Below are 26,743 nucleotides of genomic sequence, written 5' to 3'. Positions count from 1 at the left end.
GATTCCTATTTCTCTCTCAGCCTTGAAAAATTCCAATTGCATGTTCCTAGTACAACATAATCTAGAGGTTTCCAGCATTGGGGGAAGTGGAGGGTGGATACTTAACAAAATGCTGGCATTTCACAGCTGCTTGCTCTGCCCAGGGTTGTAAATGTTGCAGTATAAGATAACAGTGCAGTCCTGCCTCCCTCTTCTACCCCCGCTCCCTCCCTGGGCAGCTCTCGCCCCCCTGCCCCCTCCCCCAGTGATGCTAAGGCCTGGAAAACATCAAAGTGGCAGGAGCCACCCTCTGACTTGAGGCAGTTGACCCAGGTCACCAGAGGAATGAGCAACTGCTGTTTCCCAATCCAACACTCCTTCCAGGCAGCCACGTCAGTGTGGAGAGCAGGTGAAACAGCGTGTATCTGTGGATCCATCATTTATTAGCTACACTAGATTCGTAGTGGGAGAAACAATAGGTCTGTAGTATTCCCTAATGCTCTCAAAAAGTCAGCCTTCAGTTCACCAGTTTATATGGAACTCGGGTCCTCCTCTCATGTGCCAGTTTGAAGCTATTAGGTACTGCAGAAAAGCCATGTTTTAATCGTGATCCAGTCTTGTGGGGGGGCAACATTTCTTTTAATCCTGATTCAATACTGTAGGGTGACAACTTTTGATTCGATTATCTCCACGGAGAGGTGATGTGCCCAATTGTGGGTGTGACCTTTTGATTAGATGGAGATGTGACTCTGCCTATTCAGGTGGGCCTTGATTACTTTACTGGAATCTTTTTAGAAGAGGAAACATTTTGCAGAAAGAGAGCCGATGTAGATGTTTGGAGATTCAGGCAGAAATAGCCTGGGTGCTAAGCAAGGACTCTCAGAAATAGCCAGAACCTGAAGAGAACCTCCGACCCCAGCAGATGCTAAGCAAAGAGATGAAACCCAGAGTTTTGTCCTGGAGCAGCTAAGTGAAGGCCCACAGATGCTTAGAGAGGAAACCACTAGCATCAGAAGTGGGAAGCAATGAAACCAGGAACAAGGGCCAGCAGACACCAGCCACGTGCCTTCCCAGATCACCCTTCCTTGAGCCAAGGTATCTTTCTCTGAATGCCTTAGTTACGACGTATTTATGGCCTAGAACTTTAAACTTACAACTTATGAAATTCCCTTTTTAAAGCCCATTCCGTTTCTGGTATATTGCTTTCTGGCAGTATTAGCAAACTAATACATCTCATAACCTCATTCTTTTCCTGTGGTGTGTATCCTCCTTGAGCTCCTTACTGTTTCTCTGTCCAAGTGGAGATACCTAGGCTTGGTCACTCCACCTCTCACACTATTTCAGCTGCAATATATTTTTTTTTATTAGATTTTACTAGACTGGGCTATTCCCAGGACAAATAGGAGTGGTAAAGTCACTTGTGAAATCCTGGTCTTGATGGGTTCAGTTCCCACTGGGTTCTTGTTTCACCTAATTTTTTACACATGTGAAAATGCAAAGCATTCCAGTGTACTGCCTGTCCTTTTCCCCCATATTGTCTGTCTTTGACATGTGTACTTTTTTTTTAAAATAAACTAACTTCATTTTAATTCTATTAAAAGATCTTGGTATTTTTCTTGTACCACTTGTATCACTCAACATCCTCCCACATTTATACTTGTTTATCCAAACTTATCCCCCTGTAAAAAAGGAGTTTTTTGTGTTTATCCTTGTTTAATTCCTTTGTCCCCTATCATACTTTGTTACTAAAATACCATCCTAACACAAGAAAAACTATGTAAAGAAATCAATTTTCTCAATCCCTTCTTCTCAAGACTGATTATTTCAATTGCTGTTTCTCGTAAAAATGCACCAAATGAATGTAGACATTTCTGTGTTCCACATTACCCCATGTACCATCTGATAAGGGCCATTTTGATTTGTCCTCAGGCTCAAGCTCAGATATGAGGCATACTCCCTCCCTAACCAAAGGTCTTGTTTTTAACACACATATTTATGTTTTTCTTTCCAAACCAAGATGCTTCATATCTATAAGGTTTATCTTAACTGTGATTCTTGGATGAGGGGAGGGGAGCAAATGTCTCCATCTAAATCCAAACTTTCCTGACAAATCCCAGTGGGCTCCAGAGAAGGAGGTACCTAGGCAGGCTGCACACCAGGGTTCACAAACTTCCCTGAAGCTTTGATACACTTTTCCAGACTAGGTCCTACTGGCTCCAGACAGTCCAATATGTATCCCCTGAGGCCTCACGGTCTTCTTCTGTCCCCAGTGGAGCCCCTGCAATTTTTCACACGGGGTTTAAAAAAAAAAAAAAAGTGGTCATGGTGGTGGTTCTCCAGTAAGGAGTTACCTGGGTCACCATGTTAACAAAATAGATGGCAAGGACAGTCACATTGGTGTTCTCCTGCCTTCTAAGTTGCCTTTCGAATTTATGTCCTTAATGTACAGTCTATTGATTGACATATAACATCAACATAAGGTTGCTATAATTTAAACTAATTGCTGCTTGGAGATTGTATCGAAAACTCATCTATACATTCCAATGGCCTTTTCACATACTGTGTTACCCCATTCCTGTTTTTAGTATCATTTTTGATTCCCAAATCTCTCAAGGTACTCAACATGTTCCAATATTCAGTCATTATCCTCTCCTTGGTGTTCAGTTGCTCACTGCTTGGTCAGGGGAATGCATGCCCATCTTTCAGCACTCCAGCAGATGTCTTGGAAATTGCTCTTGCTTCCAGGCAGGCAGTGATGAGGTGGCCCAGGCTCGCTTTCATTTTTCTAACAGAAGATATAAACCTGGGCAACTCTCTAAACATTCCTGGTTTCATTTCATGGAGAAAATTAGAGACTACGCTCTGAGGTTACAGATGCACATTACACTGCCTTCCATGACGACTGGGAGGAGATATTGATAGGATACCAGAAGAGAGGTTACTTAAATCATCTTAGTGATAGAGTGAGAACTTGTTTTTTTTAAAAAGCGTGTATTTGTTTCACAGTGATAATTGCACTACTACTAGCCTTATGGTTTTACCTTTCCTTACTTAAAGGGCTTAGTAAGCTACGTTTCCCTGGAATCTATGGCTATCTTGTACTGTATTGTCCTTCCCAAAGAAGATGTTCTCCATACATTTATTTTAAAAGCACTTAGGAAGTGTTGACTGTGAGTTGTTTCTGTCCTTATTTCATGGCAGAGATTTCTGCTGTGTCAAGGAAGATTTTCCTTGATTCTCCAAGCTACAGAAACAACTGTTGGTGCACACTGATTGATAACTGGATGGCCATTTATGTCCCATATTTGTCTAGTCTGTCCTGTCTCACATTACCTGTCTCTCTGGCTCTCTCTCTCACTGTAGACTATCACAGGTTGCTTCAACATATTTACTTCTTTGGTTTCTAAAGATCCTTCACCATCATCAGCATCTCTCCCAGTGGAAAGAGCTGAGATCAGCTACAGTGTTCTTTTTGGTACCAAGCCATCACATTACTTTAATGGGAGCCGCCAGCCCCACTGGGAAATGATTGGCTTATTTTGTTTCTCCAACCATTGAATGAGACAAGCATCAGCACAAATAACATTTCAGTTTTGTTTACTTTGGGGTTACTTTTCTTCAAATTGTGACCAATAGTGAGTGTTTTTGAGCCAGTTCTTTCTTCCTCTCACAGATAAAAGACGCAGCTCCTTCTTCCCCTCACAGATAAAATATGCTAATTTTAATATGTATTCTTATACCCCCTTGCCCACAGAGTCTGTCATGGTTTCTTGTAGCTCAAGGGAAGCCAGGTTTTAATGTCAGCCCCTGTGGGTTCTCCTCCTGTTGTCAGTGTGATGAATTTGCTGCCTACACAATGGGGAGAAAATAGATCAGCTGGTGATGGCACTATCTGGGTCCCAGCTTCCATCCACAAATCAGCAGAGAATTTGTTTTTTTAACTTTTATTTTTATGTTTAGCAGAAGAGCTCTTTAAAAATAAAAACTAGCTGGTGGGAGGAACACTTGGATCCAAGCCTCTGAAAGGTGGGCCTTGAAAGCAGCAGTGTGAATAGCACCACTGGAGTGTGAGACGATTCAAAACACTCCTGAGAGAGACAAATCCAGCTGAGCATTATAAATAAGAATGCGGAATGCTGATGTGCACCCATGCTGGGAAACTGGGTGAGAAAATAAGATCTCAGGTGACCAGCTGGGGATGGAGGTGACCAAGAAGTAAGAGAAGAAATAGGGAAAGTCCCTTTCCCCCTGGCCTTTGCCCCTAACTGTACCTCTTCTGAGCTCTGTAGAGTCCAGAAGTGTCAGGAGGGAGTTCTGGATTGCACAGGAGGAGCTCAAAAGGGTCCAGCTGACCCTTCATTGTTGTAAAGATGGGTAGATCCAGGGTGATCACTGTGTGCCAGGGATCTTTATCTGTCCAGCTTGAGTTATCTCAAGTCCTTACCACATGCAGCTTTTGTAATAGGGATTTGTATCTTTCCGTGTATCACATAAATTGGAGCAGAGTTGAAAGATAGAACTGAACCTTAATGTTTGTTCTTTTCTTCTGTGGGGTCCTGGATAAATGATATAAGGACGGTTCTGGACAAGAAGAACTTGACTGCCAGCATCATACCGATTGTTTCAAAGAAGGGTCTGATATGCAGACACTCTGGGGCAGTCCCAGAGGGGGTGACTGTCAAGCCTGCCTTTGCATCAGAATTCCTCAGGAGCCCAGACTCTACTATGAACCTACCAAATCAGAATTTTAGGGAAGCACTCCCAGCCTCTGTGTTGTTGTTGCTAGTTGGCCATTTTTAAAGTCCCACTGGTAATTCTGATATATGGCTGGGGATAGAAACCACTTCTCTAGAATGAATTCATGAAATGTTTAGAAGAATCATGTTGTTACCTTCAGAACAGCTTATGGTTCATGGGCAGGTAGGAAGTATTAGGGTATCAGGAGCACCTGTTATTCTATCCATGCACAGAAGCCAGCCTCTCTACCCAAGACCACTTCATTTACTTCAGGAAAAAAATCAGCCTGTTTGTTTGTTGCACTTGAAAGTTTAGACTTGGTCCCAAGCTTATTATGTGGGTGCAGAGAGAAAAGAATGAGTAATCACTATCCAGTGGGCTCATAATTGGGACCGGTTCAAGGTGGATGGAGGGATGAAAGGTTTTGTTGAACTGAGACACAAGAAAACCAATAGACTTAAGGAGTGTAAGAGGAGAGGGAGAAGGATCACACAAAAGACATAATTGACTTGGTTTTAGGTATTTGCTTAACAGAGGTTTGATGATAAAAAGTTGTATTTTGTGTTCTGTAAATCACTAGTGATTTTTTTTTCTAGAAAAATAATAGATTAGAAACAGTGCTCAATATTTCATGCAAAGGTAATTTGACCTTTCAAATGTTAAATTCTTTATAGGAAAGTTCATATTATATTGGGTGAAATGAAATGAGTGGGCACAGTACCTGGTCTTGACACTAAGAGGCCCCTGGTACTCCTGTTCATTGGAGACCTAATGAATGATGAGAATAATGGGTGGTTCTGAAAACACCAAAGCAATGACTGGTAAATAAATTTGACTGACAAGGTTCTTTTATTTTAAGAGTGAACTTGGCAATGTCAGATTCTTTAAAATCTGTTAACTATAGGAGAAAGGAGGAAAATTAATTCAGAGACAAAAAAAAAAATCACTGCACCTCTTTCCAAAGTATACTTGTATTAGATCTAAACATCATTAATACCTTGAAAAATATCTCCTATCAATTTGCTGTTTTAAGAGGCACCATGATAAAGGCATTGGAGCTGCCATTTTGGCTTTCTGGTTTTCCTGTGGCATCTACATTTAAAGAAAACCACAGATGTTTCCAGGATGACCCCTTGTCCAATTTGGAGGCACTTCCATCCCTGAATGGAAAGTGTTCCTTCACCTGTTTTAGAATCAGTGCTTATAAAATTCCAGGACTAGTGGGGGGAAAAAGAAAGATCAGTGTGAAATTCCTTGCTGGTCTGTAGTGATGCATTCAGGGTTTAAGTCTGCCAGGGGCAGTGTCCTGAGTGTCCACAGGGAAGCATCAACCTGGGGTTACAGTAACGGCTATTCTGCAGTCCCTGACTGAGCCAAGCCATCGCTCTGATTTTACTTACCCCGGTGGAACAAATCTGTGCAAAACAGAAACCACAGAGGTATTTTCCCAGAAGAGAATGCCTGGTTGCTGGGTAGGCTCTTGCTGCAATTGATACTCATGACCCAGAATCTAAAGTTTCTCACATTAGGCTCTGGTCTTTCACCCTCTTGTCCTGAAATATTTCCATGTGGCTGTGAAGTTAATGATGGAAACAAAAAAGAGATCACCAGAATCTTCTCTCCCAGGAAAAATAATTCTAGGAGCTTCTAAGAGTTGACTGAAAACAGTAAATTATAACCCTTGGGAATGGTAAATTTGACATCCAGTGACTGGGAATGGAGGATGGAATGTTTGTTTTGTGTGTGTGTTTTCCCTGCCTAAGGGCAAAGTTTACATGCTTAAAAAATGAGAGAAGGGAAAAAGAGAATATTCTGTCTTTGCACAGTGCTTCTGAAGCTGCCCTTCCCTTCCCTCCTGTGACAGGAGGTGGGGGGAGTGGCAGCCCTCTGGGTGTGTGAGGGGAGGCTCCCCGGAGTCATAGCCACCCTGTTGACCTTACTGCAAGGCAGAGGGGTGACCGAGCAGTGACTTCCATGGGCCTTTCTGCCAGCACAGATTCAGTCACTTTTTCTCAAGAGGCAGCATTATGCTGTTGTGCCCGCTGTCTCTGACGCTGCTCCTGACTTTTCAGTGAGGCAACTGGAGACACTGCCCCGATCGCTGACCCTGGGGCTGTAGGGCTATGAACCCCACGCCTTCCTCCTCTTTCCTCAACTTCATTAAAATTCTTCCTTAAAAAGTTGGTTTGGTTTTTAACAATCCCAAGAGGCCCGTGAAAGAGACCAAGAAAGACATGACCCTCCTCTTAAGTGCATTTATCTTAAAGGCTTGCACTGTCCTGGTTGAGTTGCCCCCTAATGTACTTGAAGGATTTCTTAGAGGGGAAACCTCTTCAGGGGATACTGTCCTGAGATTGTTACTTTCTGTAGCCAATCTCTCAGGTGCCTCTGACTATGGGTTTTAGATCCATATCAAGTGTGCCATTATTAGTAGAAAATCAGAGTGTCAGTTTAGAAAAACAATACCTTCTATTTGTGTAGTGTTTTATGAGAACCATATAATATAAAGAGGTATCTTTGTTTAGCCCAGGGAAAGCAGAATTTGGCAGCTACCTAATTAAAGAATCTGATGCAGAGAAACTAGTGAAGGAGTGAGTTGTATCCGCACTGGGCTCTTTAGAGTTGCACCCGTGGTAAAGGAATCAGGATGGCGGTGGTGTGTTCATTGAAGTCCCGTTGTCTCATTCCCTGCCACTCACTCCTAATCACAGGTCAATTTATTCTGGACATGTGCCCCTCCCAGACCTGGATGACATTTTCTAAATTCCCAGGTACTAATACAAAGCCCATAGAGGAAAAATTGTCCCTATTACTAGGAAGTTACAATCGAAGACCTCTCTGAAAAGTGCCACATCAGTTCCTTAGGTGTCATTCTGAGCTGAAGGTGGGGGCAGGGGTTACCCAACTATTTGTCGACCCCTCCTAGCAAAGGGGAATGCTTGAGTTGAATCTGCTCTGGCCTTTTGGTTAGAGGGGTGATTGGTCAGCCTGTAGCAGCAGGGCAAGGTAAACCTGGAATCCAATGGCTGGATGAGGAAACCTATAGACACTGAGACCCCAGAAACAAGAACAGGATCCAAAGTGAAGGGTCCCTAAAGCAGCGGTCAAAAGAAGCACTCGGTTTGGGACCCAAGTGGGATGGAATCCTTGTGGCAAGAGATTTTTCCCTTTGGAGTCTGGGCCTGACCCCGGGGTGAGGGATAGAGAACTTTGGAGTCGCATTGAATAAAGACTGCCTCTCAGTGGGCTCCATCTACCACCTCTGCAGTGGTACCTCGATGCAGGCATGCTGGGTCTGCATAGCCAGCTGGCCTGGAATGTCCTGGGGTAGGGGGCAGTCTTCAGGCAGGTTCACTGTTATGGATTCCTGGCAAATTGATCACACCCTTGAAGAACTGAAGGTTTAATGAACTTTGAGGCATTTTTATAGCACTCCATTTCTTTAAACACATGTGACATGTTGTTGCCCCACCCCCACACTTTTAATTTAAAGGATGTAGTGATTGTGTTAAAGAAAAAAATAGGGGGGGAAAGGGGGAATATCTACTGATTATGCAGCAAACGAATGGCTATTTGACTTTTATAGATTTCTTGATTATTCTTGCATAGATATAATAGTTAAAGGTGTTTCGTGTTCTGCTTTTATCACAGTGGCATATCATAAATGTTTTTCTGTTTTCACATAGCCTCTATAATTGTCTTTTTTTAATGGTTTGCAGGATAGAACATGCTAAAGACACCCCGTGATTTTTTTCTTTTGTATATTTTTTTCTTTTGTATATTTTGGTTCATTCCAGGTTTTTTGCTTGGTTTCCCCCATTATAAGGCTTTTGTCACAACTGTGTGCATACGTTTTTGTTCCTCTTGAATTATTCCCAGAAACAAAAATTGCTACAGCAAAGATTATGGACTTCTTTACAGCGCTTTTTATATTTTGTCAAATTGCTTTCCATAAGGGTGGTATGCACTGTCACAGCTAAACTCGGATTGCATTGTCTGTTTTCCCATTTTTTTAATTTAGTAGATATAAAATGATACATCTAAGTTGCCTTAATTGTTGTTCTTTTCGTTAAAACTAGAAAGATAAAATATCTTTCATATGTTTCAGTTTTATTCCTGATATGAATCATTTATTCATATCCTTTGCCTATTTCTTTGAGTCTTGTTTTCCTTCCCTGCATTTCAATGAGATAGTAACCCTTTTGTCATGATGATACGAAGTATTCCTGCAGTCTAAGTGTGGGTTTTCCCACTGTCCTGGAGTTCGGGAACTTGGTACAATCATATCGGCCTTTTATGTCCTTTCAGTGCATCTGTTGCTTCAAAGCATGGTTAAATATTAGATCTGTTTGTGAACATAGACTGTTTGTTCTGTTACATGCCCGTTATCCTAGAAATTAATTTTAAAATGAGATTTTTAACTCTATTATCCATCCAGAATCTCTTTTATGTTTCCTCTGCATCTAACTGAATGCTTTTCTGCTTTGCTATCCAGATATCAGAACCATTTGTGTAATAATCTTGCCTTTCACCCATTGTACTAAAAATCTGTTTCATCTTAAATTACATTTTCTAATTGTCAGATCTGTTTGTGGGCTGTTTAAATTTTGCTACATTCTCCTTTTTTGAACAAATACCAAAGTGACGTAATTTTGCTTCATAACACTTACTAAACTTTGGTTCCTTTTCAGAATAGAATTCTTGTTGTTTGTATTTCCAGATAAATTTTATAGCACTTTTGTTGAATTCCAAAACATCCTTTTGGAATTTTAAATAAAAACTACCTTAAACCTGTTTACGTTAGGAGGATAAGCATTTATAAATATTAACATTCTTATTCAAAAACAAAATGCACCTTTCCATTTCATAAAGTCAAATTTTGTATTATATAGAAAAAGTTTTTGTGGTTTTGTTTTGAAGATTTCACTTACCTAAGTGAATTCCTAATAGTTTAATATTTTATACTACTTGTGAGTGGAATCTTTCATTATATTTCTAACTGAATATACTAGTTGTTACTTGCTTTTGTCTATTTCTATTAGATATTAATGTATTTTTAGTTATTAAGAATTTTTATTATTTAGTTGTTGCCTGTATCAAAGGAAATGCAAACCTCTTGGCCAATGTAAGGTGTCTCTAACTGTTGAGGAAGTATTGCTTTATAACCTTCTAGAAAGACCCTTTTCTTTGATAGCCAAAAAGTGTAGACCAGAAGTGGGGTATGAAAGGACGTAAAATTAAAGCACACATATGCACATCCAGAAAAGAATCTCATGCCCTGCAAGGCCACCCAGGAGGGTGACCACTGAAGTTTTCATTCGGTTATGTTAGATTAAGGAAGGCGTCTTCCTGGAGTTTGAAAGACTTCGTAGAGCCCAGGACCCCCAAAGTGGAATTTGGGGTTACAGTTTACAAAAGGAGATGGCTTAGAGTGCTAACAAGCTTAAAGTATTTATGTGTGGCAGGTAAAAGTAGATGTGCTCTCAAATACTGTATCTAGTTTCCTCTAATGGAAGGCAGTCAGTGTCTTCTGGGATGCCACCAAAAGAAATAATTAATTTTGAAATTCCAGGGAAATGATTGAATTAATGATCTAATGGAGCATCTGTCCTCTGGACATGCCATCAGAACCTTTGCCAACCCTGTACTGCCCCACTCCCGTCCTGTGAGATGTGCTGATTCTCCTTCAGCCAATGATGGCAGTCAGGGTCATTCATGGCAGGGACAAGGCTGCCATCCTTGTGACGTCTCACAGCCCCGAAGTCTGGATCCCCGCTTCCTTCTCGTAGCCTGTCACATCTTTCATGGAATGTTCTAGACTTGACATCAAATAGTGAAAAATTACATTGTGGTTAGACCTCATTTCAAATCCAAGCTCACCAGTTTCAAGTCAACCATGGGAAATTTCTCAAATTCTCTTTTGCCATCTATTAAACGGAGACAAAAGCACCACCCCTTTTGAATATTGAAAAATGTTCAATATTTACGTATCATTTATTTTTTTCAGGAAATACCTCGTGAGTGCTTCCTATGTGCCAGGCACTGATAGAAGTGATCTTGATACGGCAGAGAATGCACCAAAGACCCTTACTCACATAACTTATGTTCTGGGGGTGGGGTGGATACATGTCAAAAATAATGTGTGAAGTCATCGTCTAATAATAAATGCCGTGACAAAATAATACGGCAGAAAACTCTGATAGAGTAAGGGTGACTATTCTTGTTCAGAGTGTGATCAAAGACGACTTCTCTAATAAGATGTTTTAGCGCAGACAAATATTATTGATGGAATAAAGGGTAGGAATGAGCCATGAGAGTTTTAGAGGAAGAGCATTCCAGGCAGAGGGAAACACATGTGCAAAGGCCTTTTAGGAGCATGCTTGCCTAAGAAAAATGGGAGGTGTCCAGTGTGGCTGGAGCAGAGGGAGTGATAGGGAAAGTTGTAGTGGTAAGTGAAGAAATCATAAAGGTGGAAGGAAACCAGGTCATGTCAGCAGGGATTGGCAAACTACAGCCAGCTGGCCAAACACAGCCTATGATCTGCTTATGAACAGTCCTCAATCTAAAAATGGTTTTTATGTTTTTTAAAGGTTAAAAAAAATCAGGGCAGGCCACAGTGGCTCAGCAAGCAGAGTTCTCGCCTGCCATGCCAGAGACCTGGGTTCGCTTCCCGGTGCCTGCCCATGCAAAAAAAAAAAAAAAAACAGAGATTACATGGCCTGCAAAGCCTAAAATAGTTTCTACTGATCTCTTGCAGAAAATTTTGCCAACTCCTGATGTAGGGATTTAGAGGACATGATGAGGAGTTTGCCTATGTGTGTAAGACACCACTGGAGGTTTTGAACAAGGAAGTAATACGATGTGATTTACATTTTAAAAGTATGGCTCAGCTGCTGTGTTAGCTGCGACTGTGAAGGGGGAAAGGCAGAGCAGGGAGGACGGTTAGGCCTAATTATAGGAGAGATGAGACATGGCAATTGATTGGACTAGATCAGGAACAGTGAGGCTGAGGAGTTAGAATATTTTGAAGGTGGAGCCGAATGTTGCTTTGGATTGAATGTTGGTTGTGAGAGGGACTCCTTCATGTGCAGGTGTGAGAGAAGCACCTTGCCTGGCTCTAGGGTTTGACTTCGCCTGTCCTTCCTCCATTTTGCTGTCATTTACTTTCCTAAGGTCCTTTCATTGTGACACTCTCCTTTCATAGCTTATACCAGCGGCCCTTTAACTGGGAAACAAAGTCCATCCACTTAGCCAGGGAGTCACAGCTCTCCATAGTCTGATGGCTTATACCCATTTCCTAATTTGCCTCCAGCTGATCCCTTTCCTAGACTCCCTCTGCATGCACTAGGCTGTGAGTCACCTGCTGGTCCCCACATGTGCTTGATCCTCTCCACCTCCAGGCCTTTGCTCATGTGGGTTCCTCTCTCTCACCATCTCTACAGGTAACAGTCCTATCAGAAGCTTATGGTCAACCTTTTCAGTGAGGCCATTCCCTAAAACCCAGTTCACCTTTTACCCTCCAGTTCTATTCCAAAGCTCTCTGTCTTCACCTCTTTAATGGCTAGGCTGTTTCTATTTCTACCATGATTTTGTTTATGTCCAAGTCTTTTGTCCTCTACTGGACTACAGAGAGGGAGACAGTAGAGCATATGGTTAAGTGCCTTTTGTCTTAAATCCTGACTCTGCCCTTGGAGCCTACATGACTGTGAGCAGCTTACTTAACCTCTTTAAGCTTCAGTATCCTGGCTGTAAAATGGGGTGATAACCATAGTTACTGAGCAGTGCTGAGAAGATAAAATGGGATGATTCATGTGCAGCATTTGGCATGGTTCTGTGCTTTTGCCCTAGGTTAGAGATCTTCAAGTCCTAGTTATGTGACTTCACCTCCAGAGAGAAGATGAGGGAATTCTTTTCTATCCTGTCTTTATGGGCGCTTTGTGCACTCTTTTGCACATAGGCAAATTAGTGCATTAGAAAAAGCAGGGCAGAATGAGCTCTGGAGCTAACCTGAAGTTCTAATTCCAAGCCCACCACATCCAGCTGGACGACTTAGAGTGAGGTCTACCCCTTTGAGCTTCACATTCCTCAAATACAAAACAAGAGAAATATTTCCTCTCTTGAAAAGTGGTTGTGAGGATGTGCCCAACGGCAGGTGTCACCATGATGATTGTCAGAAGTTTCTGCAGAGAAAACACCTTTCCCATTCTAGCACTGAAGCTTGGTTATTTCTTTAGTGGTCCTTGAATCAACAGCATCGGTATCACCTGGAATTTGTTAGCAATGGAAACTCTCAGACCTACTAGAGCAGAATCTCTGAAGTGGGTTCCAGCAATCTGTGGTTTACCAAACTCTCCAGGTGATTCTGATGTCCACCAACACCTAAGAACCACTGCCTGAAAGGAGGGCCGTGTTGGAATGTAAAGGCCACCAGCAAAGACTCCTCGCACTAGAACTGAAGTCCCTCTGCTTTCCTACAGCACTATCAGTAAAGGGTATGAGTACTGAAGGTTATTTCCAGAAGGGTCAGGGAATGAGAAGACCACAAGCTCCTTAGTGCTAGGGAATCTTTGGGGAATTCAGCAGCTCTTGACTTTTTACTTCTTATTCATCACAGAAATTATGGGAACAAAGAATTGGAAGAAGTTGTGGCCCATGGAATTACAATTTGGTCAGTAGTTCAGCCTGAAACATAAGATTAGTTTGGGTGTATATACCCATATATAAGCCCTATGCTGCCATCAGTGGAAGAGCAGACCTGATTTCAAGTTTTTAGAGAAAATTTCAGTCAAACCGACAAGATATAAAAATTATTGAATATGAATAGTTTTAATTAAGCTGTTGACAGACATTTGTAAATACAGAAACTATAAGTGCAATTTATTTCAAAAGATTTGGAAATGTTGTGAATAGCATTGTAATTCCTTCACAGCATTAAACTCGAATTTAAATTTCTCTTTAGCTATGGAAAAAGAACAGTCACATATATATATAGCTATCAGCTTTTTTGAACATGATACCACATTTAATCTTTTTCCTTTCTTTAGGCTTGTTGTATGACATGAAAAACCATCCCTTGTCAAAAGTGATTCTGTTAATCCAAACAGAGTTGAAACAAAATTACTCAAGGACTGATTGTGCAAACCTCTGCCTTTTCTCCATTACCTGGTTCCCTCTTCCCCCTCATTGCTCATTGTCCTAATTGAGGGTAGCCAAAGCTGAGAGGCAGGACATTAAGCCAGCCCCTTGGGCTGCTGGATGCGTTTTGGGTACATAAGCGGCACCTCCGGCATATGAAAGGAAAATATGAGCATTTCCATTTGTAATTGATTTTTATCTCAGGCTTTGAATTCTTTGTGTGCACATTGGAGAAGGGTGTCAGTGCTCAAAGAGTTTTTCCTAAAGGGTTGTGTCATCGAAAAAGTTTGACTACTGGTTTTAAGGACATGTTAGCACAATGGGCAGAGACATGGAAAAGAGGTTGAAGATGTTGGTTCCAAATAATTCTGGAATTCTCTGCCGATTTCAGTTATCCATGCTGTATACTCTCCTGTGTCTAGAGTAAATTACAGTTTCGCCTCCTATCATGGACCATGCAGTTGAACATAGGGATGTGTGACTCAGGTTAAGAAAAAGGTAAGAAGCAAACAGCTGTGGCTCCATGTAGGGTTGCGTCTCCCTCTTGTGCCTCCCTCTCCCACTATTCCAGCTGCCACTGAGCCAAGAGAGTAGCCAAAGTGGAGCTACATGGTGAGGCAGAGAAGATAGCTAGATGATCTCTCAACTGAAGGGCCTATTTCTGCATAACTGGTTACCCTTCTGAAGTCCTGGATTTAGAGCCATCTCTTACTGGCCCGATTGGTGTAAACAGGGTCAATTTAAGGGAGTGGGTAGAATGTAAAGAATAGAATGTAACCATATACCCACCTGCCATACTGCCTTTCTGTTGTTAGGCTGTAGTTACATCACATTTGTTTCTCTCTCTCTCTCACTCTGAACGCTTCTGAGAAGTTTCAAAGGAAGGTAAGCAGTACCTATCTGATTTTCCTGCTTCTGTGGTAGAACAGCTCTGGGATTCTCTTGACCCTGGGCAACTAAGAACCTGTAAGAAGAGGTTTGGCCCCCACACATTCTCTCCCAAGGCTGGTACGTGACTGTGGTCACAGTCCGCGTCCCGCCCGTAGGCCAGCCACTCATTTCTAGATTGAATTCCTTGGGAGCCTTGCAATGGGTTTTCTCCTCATAGACTACGTCCCAGAAATCTTGGGCTGCTCTGCTCTCCGAGAGGCCACCGTTGGGTGTATGCTGATATTTTTCATCCTTGCTTCTTACAGGCAGCACAAGGGGGTGGCCACAGGACCCTGCTGTACGGCCACGCGATTCTCCTGCGGCACTCTTTCAGTGGAATGGTGAGCACAGCCCAGGTGTCCTTCCTCACCATCACTGGAGTGGGAGGGATGGGGCAGCCTTGGATGGGGTGGTCGGGGAGGACAGGAAACCAGCAATCCTAAGGTAAAACAGTGGGAGTAATTTGGAATATAGATAACTGTAGGACACTATTGTCTTAGCATTTTCTTCATAACACTTATCTAGATTTGTCATTTGTGTCTCATCAATGTCTGACCCACACATTCCATGAGGAAAAGAACCATATCTTTCTTTTTCTCCACCAAACCTCACTAAGCAAAGTACCTAGATGTATTTATTGGATGCTGAATCAATGAACAATCAAGCGGACCATGGAATGACCAATTTCTTTTATGTGCAAATATAGCCAGCTTAGAAGAAAAAAATCAATCAAATGGGATTTTTGTGAAATTTCCCTTCTTTTGCCTAGTTAAATGAAATGAAATGATATCCATTGCCTTCAGACCTGACAGAATTTAGAGGTATTATTTTAATTCAGAGGCAGGAGGCTACAAGGTGCAAAGTAGCCTCAGAAGGCTGATTAGGCTATAATTATCATGGATCTAGAAGCTGAGTGAACCAGAATGGTGAAAACTCAGCATGAAAAATAGTTCTCAATTTCTGAAAACAACTTGTAGAGTACAGACACCGCAGATCTTTTTCAGGAAGTGTTAAGATGAGTATTGTAACTCCAGTCAAGAATAGTGTGTGCCAACTCCATAACAATCATTCCCAGTTCCTATGTGTATCCTCATTTGCTATCAGTGTAAGGGAGATTTGTCTTCTTTCTCTAGCCCTAGTGGAAAGCTGTTACATTAATTCAAGACTTTATTTTCACATGTTTATACCTGCAGCTTACTGCAAAGTTCATTTCAATGCTTGAACCATCGAATTGGCAGCAGAGTAGCAGCTGCTTTTTAAATAATTTATTTATTGCAGCTTTTTTTTCCCCTGAGCTATGGTAAGAAGTTGACCTTTTATGCCTGCTCTGTTGTAGTCCTTCATGGCAAAAGACAGAATAAAATGACCAAGTGGAATTTTATCAGAGGAGGAGATGGGGTGTTTAAGGAATGGGAAAACTTTATAAACTGACAATCTCTAGAATTGAGAGGTAATAATTTATCTTTTGGAATGTGGTGTTTATTCATAGAGTAAATAAAATCCTGGTACCTCTCTTTTTCTACCCAAGTAGAACAAACAAAACCTCGGGCTTTGAAAACTTAGTCTAACATCATGGTAGAGATGGGAAGGCTTGTATTATTTATTAGATTTAAACCCTCCCCCCCCACACACACACACACAAAAATAAAACAAAAATTGAAACCTATTCGCACTTAAAAGTAATTGGCTAACTTTAAAGCTGATGTTAAGAGCAGCTCTGGGATAGCACCTGTGAGATATGACTTTGCACAATGCAATACTCTACCATCTTCCTGTTGCAGAGATCACAAAATATAGCTCAAAAAGCATGCCCCATGTGCATATCTGCCTTCCAAGCTAATGCCAAGTCCTGCCACTGCACCCACTAGTGCACCCTAAGCTGGCACTTGGGGGAGAAGCTATGGGTTTCTTCCCTTTATGGAGTTATGTTAAACTTATTTTTAAGTTTTATGCCTACATGTATTTTTATAATTAAAAACAAAAGTTATCTGAGAAGTTCTAAAAGTTCATGGAAAATTTGTAAACCAAAAAATAAATAGAAGATGGGAGAGTCATCCATGGTCCCACTATCAAAGACAACTTCTGTTATCACTTTGGCATATTTCCTTCCAGTCTGGTTGTTAGGCATTTAAATGTTTGTGTTCATGGTAACTATACATATACACTAATTGTATGTTTCTTTTTTAGCTCAGTGTATTATAAATAATATGTTAGGCTATTATAGATTCTTGATAAATCCCCTCTATAGTCACATAATATTGTATCAAATTGAAATGCCAAAGTTCCTTTTGCCTTTCCATGATTGTTGGCCATGTATGTTCCTCTTATATTTTTTCCAGTTTTCGAATTTCTTGGAGTATCTTTGCACTAAAGCATCTTTAAAATTTCAAACCTATTCCTTCACACATAGTCCTGTAAGTTAAATTGCTAGGTCATCAGATAAGAACACTGTTGAGGTTTTAAATATCCTATATTTTCCAGAAGTATTGCACCCAATAACTTTCCAATGAGCAAGGCAAATAAGCCCTTTTCACAGTAGCTCAATGCTGACATTGACAACTGGGAGCCGAGTAGTGGTGAGACCCTGAAACCCAGTGGAAGTTTGTGCCTTGACTAGCATTTGCTCTTGTTTCGCAGTATCTAACATGTTTGACTACATCAAGATCCCAGACAGATAAACTTGCCTTTGATGTAGGTCTACGGGAACATGCCACAGGTGAGTAAATATTTCCAGATCTCTTCCTTACTGGGTCGCAGACTGAGACTTTTGAGAAAGATACTGAGTATCTTAATCTTTGAAATTCCAAACCAACCTGGTCAAGAAATGGGTCTGGTAAAATTTTGGAAAATAACAAAGCAAAGAAAGAATGTGTGATGGAAGCATAGGATCTAAGAATGAAGAATATAATGCTTTAATGCAGTCTGCTAGAGTCTTAAAGAAAAGCTATTTTTGTAGGTTCAGTTGCGGAAACTTAAGTAGACAAGTCATTGCTCCTTATAAGGACCACTGGTACTAAATGACTTGGTAAATACTAAAGGAACCATAATAAAGACTGAAAGAATAAAGTACAGTGTCTAAATCAAAGAAATAGTTCCATTTTATTCTGTTCTTTCTAAAAATAAGATTTCTCAAACTTTGATCAATGGTATCCACTTTCATGGTTCTCATCATTCCAGTGTGTCCCCTTTATTATTACTCCCTTCATATTTTTCTTTAAACTCATCTTTTTTGCTTAATTTCATAGATAAAACTCCTATCACTGCTATCAGTAGATAACTGGTATTACTTTCCATAAAATTAAAAATAACAAAAAGAAAACCAACCACATTCATTAAATAACTGAGATGTAGACAGATATTAGAAAAGTGTTCAAGATACACGAGCTCCACATTTAAACTTTTCTCTGATGAAACTGGAATGCTTAGAGGAGTAATAAAGAGGAAAGCTCTCACTATATGACTGAGCATCATTTAATTGTTTCCTACCAACAGTGGTAAGCAGCATATATTTTGGGAGACACTGGCTTTTGTCCATGTGTGCAGTCAAAAACATTGACAGTCAAAAGGTGGGCCTTAAGGAAGGAGGTGACCAGGATGGCGTTGGGCATACTGTGCCCTAAAGCTGGAAATGGGCAGAACAGAGAGGCCAGAAGAGAAAACAGCCTGATGTATGCTGCTAGAATAGTCTAGCTTGGATAATTTAACATTTTCCCTAGAAATAGGAAGGGAGTTCTTATATTGTGTAGCCAAAGAAGGACAAAAGTCTGTGCTGTTAGCCTGCAGCTGCTACTGGTTTATAAGCAAGGATCTAGATTGTCTGATTTATAGATGATCTAGAAAATCACTAGGCTAAACCACCTGCATTTTGCACCATAGTATCCTCATAGTGCCCAAGGAGATCCTTTTTCCTCTTCTTCCTCTTCTCATCTTTTTGTACAAAGCAGAACAGCAGGCCTGCCTCTGCCCATTACATTTTTTATTTTATAAAATAAGATTATATTTGAATTTGATTTAAGATTTCTTTGTTTTCAGCCAAAGTGTTATTCTTAAAATACAATTTTCTCCAAGGTTTTGTCAGCCTTTGCTGAAAATTACAAAGTGAGTGAAGTGCCATGCTCTCTGAATCTAAGCTAGCCTCTAAATATACACCAGCTGTCAGTCTTTGAGCATATAATCAGGAAAGTCATATATGGCCACTCTATTTATATCAGTAAAATGACTTTAGACTTCTTAAGAGTTGGGAAGAAGTTGTGAAACACCATTTTCCAGTCCAGCATTCAGGAAATCTATTTTATTAATTTGGGGAGGGGGGTCTTCAATAAAAAGAGTGGAAAGCTAGTGGCAGAGAATATTAACTCTCTTCAGTACTTCTTTTTAAATTCCTAAAATCAGGCTTGGTATGAATTCTACTAACATATGAACCAACCCAAGTTCATATTGGCTAATCAAAGGCTGACTTTGGCAGAAGACAGGCGCAATGAGGTTGACCAGCGATGCGTGAAAGCCTAGAGCCGAAAATCATTTACTCTCATTTCACCTTCCTTGCCCCCAACCCCTCTCATGTTTTTCTCAAAGGAGTCTAGCTTGGCACTTTTGAGAGGGCAGAGAGAATGCACATGCAGCCTAGCTAAGATTCCAGTATCACCCTCATGCGTCTCCTAATCTCGAGCGGAGAATCACACAGAATCCAGCCGCGGCACATCCTGTGTCCTGGACCTAAGTATTTCCCTGGGTCTTTCCCAGAAGGTGACAGGAGAACAGATACACTCCTGTCTTGTGGGCTCCTTCAGGACCACTTCATCCCAGATGCCTTCGGTGGTCCCCAGAAGACATGGAGGATATACATATTGTTTCCCTTCTGAAATATGAAAATCAACCTCTTTTGTCACTTAACTTTAAATTGAATCAAAGTAATACCCTTAAATAATTTAAAGAGATAAATAATACCCCAAGGCTTATGAAAAAGAGCAGTCTCCTGCTCTACCCTTCCCCACTTCTAAATTGCTGCCCCCGAAGTATCTACTTTCAACTCTGCTAGGATTGTTTACTACTTGCGTGTGAATAATGTGTGTGTACACTTCTATTTCCTTGTTTCTTCCAAAATGGGCATTATCTATTGATGTCCTAAATGAGTGATAAAAATTTAGCTCTTATGTTTTCCTGTCCCTTGTATTCTTTTCTTACCTTCTTAATATATTTACATCTATTTTTGTGTAACTATCAGTATTCACTGCTTATGTTGCTGTAACTGTGACTCTTATTTGCAAGTGACCCCATACTAGATTACAATTAGGTTTGCTTTATCCTATTACTTTTAAGTTTTCCAGTAGTTGTTTGATTAGTTTTCTGTGACCCAACCATTCTTTTTTTTCTGAACTATCCCACAGTGCTGAAAATATTCCCTGATGAGATTCCATCACGTCAGCTGTTGTGTCAGTTTCATTTTCTTCTTAGAACCATCCCTCATGGAACTGTCCATCAGTTCCATCCATCAGGACTGGATGCAGCCTCAGTCTGCCACAAAGAGATTATCTTGGAACTTTCCATCACTGCCTTCCAAGGAATTCCCTTTGCCTCTCTTTTATGTTCTGTATTTCCTAGATTTTGTATTTCTTTCTTCTTGGTTTAGCACCTCACTCTGGTGGAGCACATTTTCCAGTAGCTCTTACAGAAAAGATGCTTGAGGGTAAATTTTGTTATTTGAAAGTTGCTTAATTCTCACCTCACAAGTAATTCCATAGGTTAGTTGAATTCTATGTTGGAAATATAATTTTCCCATAACATTCTGATGGCTTTCTTTTATGTTTCTAGCTTATGATCTGGCTGTTGAGAAGTCTACATTCTAATACCTGGTCCCTTCTAAAAGACCTGTTTTTATTTTCTGAAAACTACCAATATCTTCACTTTTGTCCGGGATTCTGAAATTCCAGTGATTTATCTTGGATTCTTTTTGCTCTGACATCTCACAGGAATGGGCCTGAATGGATCTCTCTTTTCCACTATGCTAGGCACTCTGTAGGCCTTTTCAGTCTGAAAATGCATATCTTTTGGCTTTAGAAAAATTTTAATATTATTTCTTTATTTTCTCTGTTCTTGCTTTCTAGCATTCCTTTAGATTGGTTTTCTAATTTTCTTCTCTCTCTTCTAATCTGTTTTTCTTAATTCTTGTAGAATTCTTCAACTTTTCCCCACAACGCTCTTATATCTTTCCTTCCTAATTTTATACTCAGGTTCAAAAAGGATTCTTCTTTTTCTCTGGTGGATTCCTTCATGGATGCTTTCATAGCCATTTCATGACTGCAATACATTGTCTTTTCTCTCTGAGACGATTTACTTAAAAGAAAACCTTTAAAAAGAAACTTAACCTTCTGTAATCTTTGTTTTCTTCAAGTCCCTTTTCTCCCTTTTTGTTGTGTGTGTGTGTTTGTTTTCCATTCACGTTAGAAAACTACCTCAGTTGTCAGGTGATACTTGGTCTCCATTCATGTTTAAGAGCAGAGCACGAAAACCCCTATAGAAGCATTGAATGACACTTGTCACCTATTAAGCCTTTTTTTTTTTTTGATAACCTGTCATGGATGGGATAATTCCCCAGAGATGCCCCCCTCAACTGGAAGTATCTTTTATCTGGGATAGCTTGGGCCTAAAGAGTAATCTTTAAACTTGGGGAGGGGAGTTAGTTCATTCTGGTAGCTGACGGGTAGAATCTAAGGGAAAGGAGTTGGAGTTTTACTAATCAAGTGTAAACTTTTCATTATTTCCACTTCAATAAGAAACTTTACTTCATTGTTTAACACTGCCTGGTGTTCTCAGGACCAGACCCTTGGTGGTTTACCATTCCGAGGCTTAAGCTTCAAACTTCAGTAGGGTGGAGGAAGGAGAGTCACCTGGCTGTGCAGGGTAGGGAAAGGGATCTGGGGAGTTAGATGCTCCTTCAGATCTTTCAACCAAACCTCCTGCTTTCAACTACTGCCTGCAGAAGCAACTCGCCTCCACTGCCAGAGCCTTGGAATCTGCAGCAGGAAGGGACTTATTTCTTGGTGGCTTCTTGTCCCCCTTCTCTGTACACTGTGGCTTGGCTTTCAGCTTTCTCTGGACTGAGAGTATCCATCTGCTTTCCTTTTTTTTTTAAATTTTTTTCCAAAAAGTTGATTTCTCTTCTCTCGTCAGTTTCTCTCCTGTTGTCTTAGTCCGGTGGGATTAGACCTTTTAAAAATCCCTTCACTGACATTTTAACAGAATTTATAGGGAGGAAGGGAGCCGAGATAAAAGCAGGTATGTGTGTTCAGTAGACTAATGAAGTCAGTTCTTACAAAAAGAATTTGCAGCTATGAAGAAGACCCTGTGTAGTAAGACAGCTCGAGGTTCGTACAGTCTTTGAGGTCTCCATCGGGCTTCCCCAGACGCTGCCGTTCTGTCCCTAGTGGGAATGAAAATGACAGACGTTGTTAAGAGCAGACGCAAAGCCAGCAGAAATGGTTTCAGATAAATGGAAAATTGAGGGCTGGAGCGTATGTGTATGTTTATTTGAGGGATGTCATCAAGAGGAAGGCCACGAGGGGCAAAGTTGGGGGCATAGGATTCTACAAGGCATCGACTAACTGCAGGAGCCTTTGCAGGAGAAGCCTGCTGGTGGACGATACACCCTGCTTCCAAACAGAGGTCGGAGGGAGAGAAAGTTCGAATTGGCGATGACCTCATTCTCGTCAGCGTGTCCTCTGAAAGATACCTTGTAAGTATTTCCTAATGTAGGCATTTTTCAAAAACTTTTCAGAATTTTTTTCTTGAGGAATAGAGGCTGAGGAGAACAGAACCACAACAGGTCTGGGAGGAGAGGGTATTTTTATGCTGTGTGTCTGAAAGGTGCTTAACTCCTCCCCCTGCCAGATTATCACAGTGCCTGGAATACAGCAGCTCTCTGGGGCTATGGTGCTATGTTGGAAAAACTCTGCTAAAGCCACTATATGAGAGCAAACTATTGACACGTTAGCTACCATTGCTTAGTAATAAGTTTATCACAGGGCTTTGTTCTCACTCAAGCCTGAAAGAATGAGATACAGGAAAAATAAGTGTATATTGGGGAAAGAAAGAATTTAAAGTGTTTAAACATGTCAGTTGCAGAGGGTGGAAGAGGCGGGTGATACTTTGCCTCCAGGAAATGGGTACTAGACAGATGTCGATAACATCCAGCCTCTAAGGGGGTGAGGGTAGGGGTACCTGAAGGTCAGAGAAATGGCGAAGATCCGCTTTGTTTTTTATTTTAAGTTTCTCAACAGTTTCTCACAGAGCTGATGCTATCAGCTTGTTTTACTTTTTAACTAGTCCAGATGCTAGAGCAATTTTTCCTATTTATGAGTTCCCTTATCCTATAAAGTTGACTTTGTGTTGTCTCAGGGATCCAGCTGAGGTAAGGAAGTCAGCACTTATCTGCAGTTTCCATGGCTGAATACTTCCTCTTCCCTGAATAAAGTGTCCCTATTTGAAGCTGTGTCTAGATTGTGTAAAGAAATCTCCCACAGGCTATGTAGAAAGAACCAAATGATAGTGAGAAATGTTTAGTACGATCCTTGAAATTCTGAGTGAGATGCTTCTGTCAGGACTGGTCTGGTGATTTAAAGGCGCTCTCATTTCTGTTTCTGCCACAGCATCTTTCAATATCAAATGGTAACATACAAGTGGATGCCTCCTTTATGCAAACCCTCTGGAATGTACATCCTACATGCTCAGGAAGTTGCATCGAAGAAGGTGTGCTTTTTTTTTTACTATGTATTCAGTCCTCAGCCTGCCACTTTGTCTTGTGCTGTGTATATTGACATTTTCTGCTACTTCCCAGCTCCCACCTGAATGTCTTGGTACATAGGTATTATGGTTCTAGTTTACCTGAATTTCATGCTGTCATGTTGGTGTGGATTATTTTCTGGCTTGAATTCTGGTTACATGAGCATCCCTGATTTTATTTTTCAATCCTATAGAGCCCAGTATTGTTTTCAGCACTATGTACATTCAGAACATGGAAATACAGCTTCCCTCTCCTGCTCAATTTTCATTTTTATTTATGTTTATTAGCTAGGAGTGTACAGACCTCAGCAACTTCAGTTTTAGAAGAAGTTATTTGCCAGGCATGTGGCATATTTCTCCCTAATGCATCTTTCCAGACAGGTGGGGGAAAGATTTCCTCTGTAACAGAGGTGTGTTTGGCAATTTGTGTTATACTTGTATTTATGGGAAGCCACTTAAAAATAATGACGTATTTTTCAGTTTTTTATTTTTACCTTGGAAATGAGGTTATCAAAGTTTGTTCAACATTTACTATTTCTCAGAACCACTCTTTCAAGTTATGTAATAAACATAGTGGCCTACATCATGCTTACGTAATACCATAGCTGACAAGCCTAATCAAATGTCAAGCACCAATGGATTATTATAGTGTATAATCTTGCACTTTATAGCAAGATCAGAGTTTTCAAAAATATCCATCAGAGGCTTTAGCCCTATTTTTAGTCCCAACCCTTGTAGTTTAGAATTGGGAATATCCTTTTATGGTATGATATTTGAAAACAGAGGGAAAAATAGGAAGGTGTCAATGTGATACCTCACTTACAGAAGGCATCATAGCTAAACTGAATAATCGGGAAATGACATTCTTAACTTTTTCGGTACCATGTAGAAAGCTTTAAAAGGGCAAGATTTGGTTAGCTCTCTTCCTTTGTGCCCAAATTAGCTTGCTACCCAAAATCTATTGCCAGTCATTCCCTTTCTATCAGGATTCAAGAAGCTTTGGGTTTAAATGTTCCTCAGGAAAGGTTTGACTCAATCTTAACCTTGTTAATTTTTTTCATTTTAAACCATTGGAATAATTTTATCATTTCTTAGTCCCAACAGAGGGCTTGTGGGGATTAATTAAGGAATGTTTGCAAATCATGTCAAAAGGAGTCATCTAGAAGTGTTGAGTGCCGTTGTTGTAATGAAGTCTGGAGAGCTCATCACACCGAGTCATCTGGCTGTGTGGAAAACACCCTTCATCATTCACTGATGAGAGATGCACTTCAGCCTTTGAGTGTGAAAGTAGTCTTCATCATGATACCTCCTTGCTGACAATTGGCCAATATGTTTGAATTAAGGAAAGTTATGATGTACCAGCACTCAGGAGTTTCCTCTGTATGAGGAGAACATTGATTGAAGGAGTTGAGGACTGTAAATTATGGGCACCAAATGGGGCATGACCTTTGCCATCATGAGATGATGGAGAGTTTAATCAAGAGAGTGATCAAGGAGGGTTTAAACTTTCTAAAATAACTGACTGTTAAGAATCCCTCTGACCATATCATGAATTACTTTTTTTTTAATTAGAGAAGTTGTAGTTTTACAGAACAATATGCGCAAAATGCAGGATTCCTATAAACTAGCCTATTAACACCCTGCATTGGTATGATACATTTGCTGCAATTGATGAAAACACATTTTTATAATTGTGCTATTAACTATAATTACAGTTTAACTTGGGGTTCACTGTGTTGTACAGTTCCATGGATTTTTAAAAAGTTTTTATTCTAGTACCAAATATATAACCTAACATCTCCCCTTTTATCCACATCTAGATATATATATTTCAGTGCCGTTAATTAAGTTCACAATGTTATGGTACCATCACCATCATATACTATCATATAACATTTCCATCAACTCAAATAGGAACTCTGTTCATTTTAAACCTTAACTCCCTATTCCCTATCCCCACCCCAGCTGCTGGCAACCTATATTCTAGTTTTTGACTCTATAAATATCTTACTCTAATTATTTCATATCAGAGAAATCATACAATTTTTTCCTTTCACTTCTTATTTCACTCAACAGGTACCTTCAGGTTTCATCCATATTGCTGCATGCATCACAAATTACTTTTAATATAAAAAAAGTTACAATTCAAAACGTTGGTACATGAAGATAGGGGAAAACTAGACAAGGATTTCTGAATATTTGAGAAGTTTAAGGAAAACTTTTCTAGGATTAAAAATGACTTAGGAAATATTAGACTATCACTGTACACTGATAACACTCTTTTCTCCTCTGGTATGACTTCTCATTCTCACTGTTTTAATCCAGTACCAAAATAGTTTAAGACAGCCCTTAAAGTGACCTAATTATATGCTTAAAAAACAAGAAAGACGGGTAGAGACTTGGATTATATTCAGTCCTTATGTCTGCTGAGTACAGAGTAGCTTGGATAATTTTTTAACTCAGAGGAATAGCAAATCCCAATCTTTGTGCAAGATAAAGCTCAGACTTAATTTTTTAATTAAGGCTCAGAATTTATTTGAGGACTAATCAGTCATCATGTCCTTGAAAGAATTTGGTGTTGAGTGTATTTACAACTAAATGTAGCAACTTGATTTTGCTTGTGGCCTCTAATGATAGTAATTGACACGATTTTCCCCTTACCTTTGGTGTCAGACTTGCTTATCTCAGAAACCCTATGAGCTTTCAGTGTAACAATCACCTTGCCTTTTTTGTCTCTCCTGCCTGTTGACTGAATTCATGAATCTTTAGTTTTCCAAATGCACCTCTATTGGCTCAGTCCTGCATGAATTTATCTTTTTAAATGTGGTTTTCTCTGTTCTCCATATTGAACTTCCATCGGTTCATGGCAGAATGTAACTCTCTTATAGGATATCTACTTGGTGGGCATGTAGTACGTCTTTTCCATGGACATGATGAGTGTTTGACGATACCATCTACAGATCAGAATGACTCCCAGCACAGGTAAACCAGTAGTGTCATCCTTCTAGACATTTCCAGTCTCTTGTAGCTCAGACTAAAGAGTTTGTACTTGGATTTGTCAACAGATGAATTCTATGTTAGTCAATTGACAGATCTTCCTGTAGTCATGTGTTCCAGTTTGTAAAACAGGATTGGCAGTACAGTAGAGTTTGCTCACAGTAATAGCTAAATACAAGTGCTTCTT

General features: G+C 40.3%; 1 protein-coding gene across 5 annotated transcripts in view; it reads left to right on the top strand.

The window, feature by feature from the left end:
* RYR3 (ryanodine receptor 3) overlaps positions 1-26,743 on the top strand; it is a 498,481-nt gene that overhangs the window by 194,709 nt on the left and 277,029 nt on the right. For all 5 annotated transcript variants that reach the window (XM_077127361.1, XM_077127358.1, XM_077127359.1 and 2 more), the window contains exons 4-8: positions 15,048-15,122; positions 17,419-17,497; positions 22,401-22,513; positions 23,427-23,526; positions 26,448-26,541. In XM_077127361.1, the coding sequence (XP_076983476.1) occupies positions 15,048-15,122; positions 17,419-17,497; positions 22,401-22,513; positions 23,427-23,526; positions 26,448-26,541 (461 nt within the window). The remainder of the gene's footprint in view (positions 1-15,047; positions 15,123-17,418; positions 17,498-22,400; positions 22,514-23,426; positions 23,527-26,447; positions 26,542-26,743) is intronic.

Source organism: Tamandua tetradactyla, chromosome 14 (assembly GCF_023851605.1).
Source record: "Tamandua tetradactyla isolate mTamTet1 chromosome 14, mTamTet1.pri, whole genome shotgun sequence".
Classification (NCBI taxonomy): Eukaryota; Metazoa; Chordata; class Mammalia; order Pilosa; family Myrmecophagidae; genus Tamandua; species Tamandua tetradactyla.
This window is presented reverse-complemented; position numbering and strand designations above follow the sequence as displayed.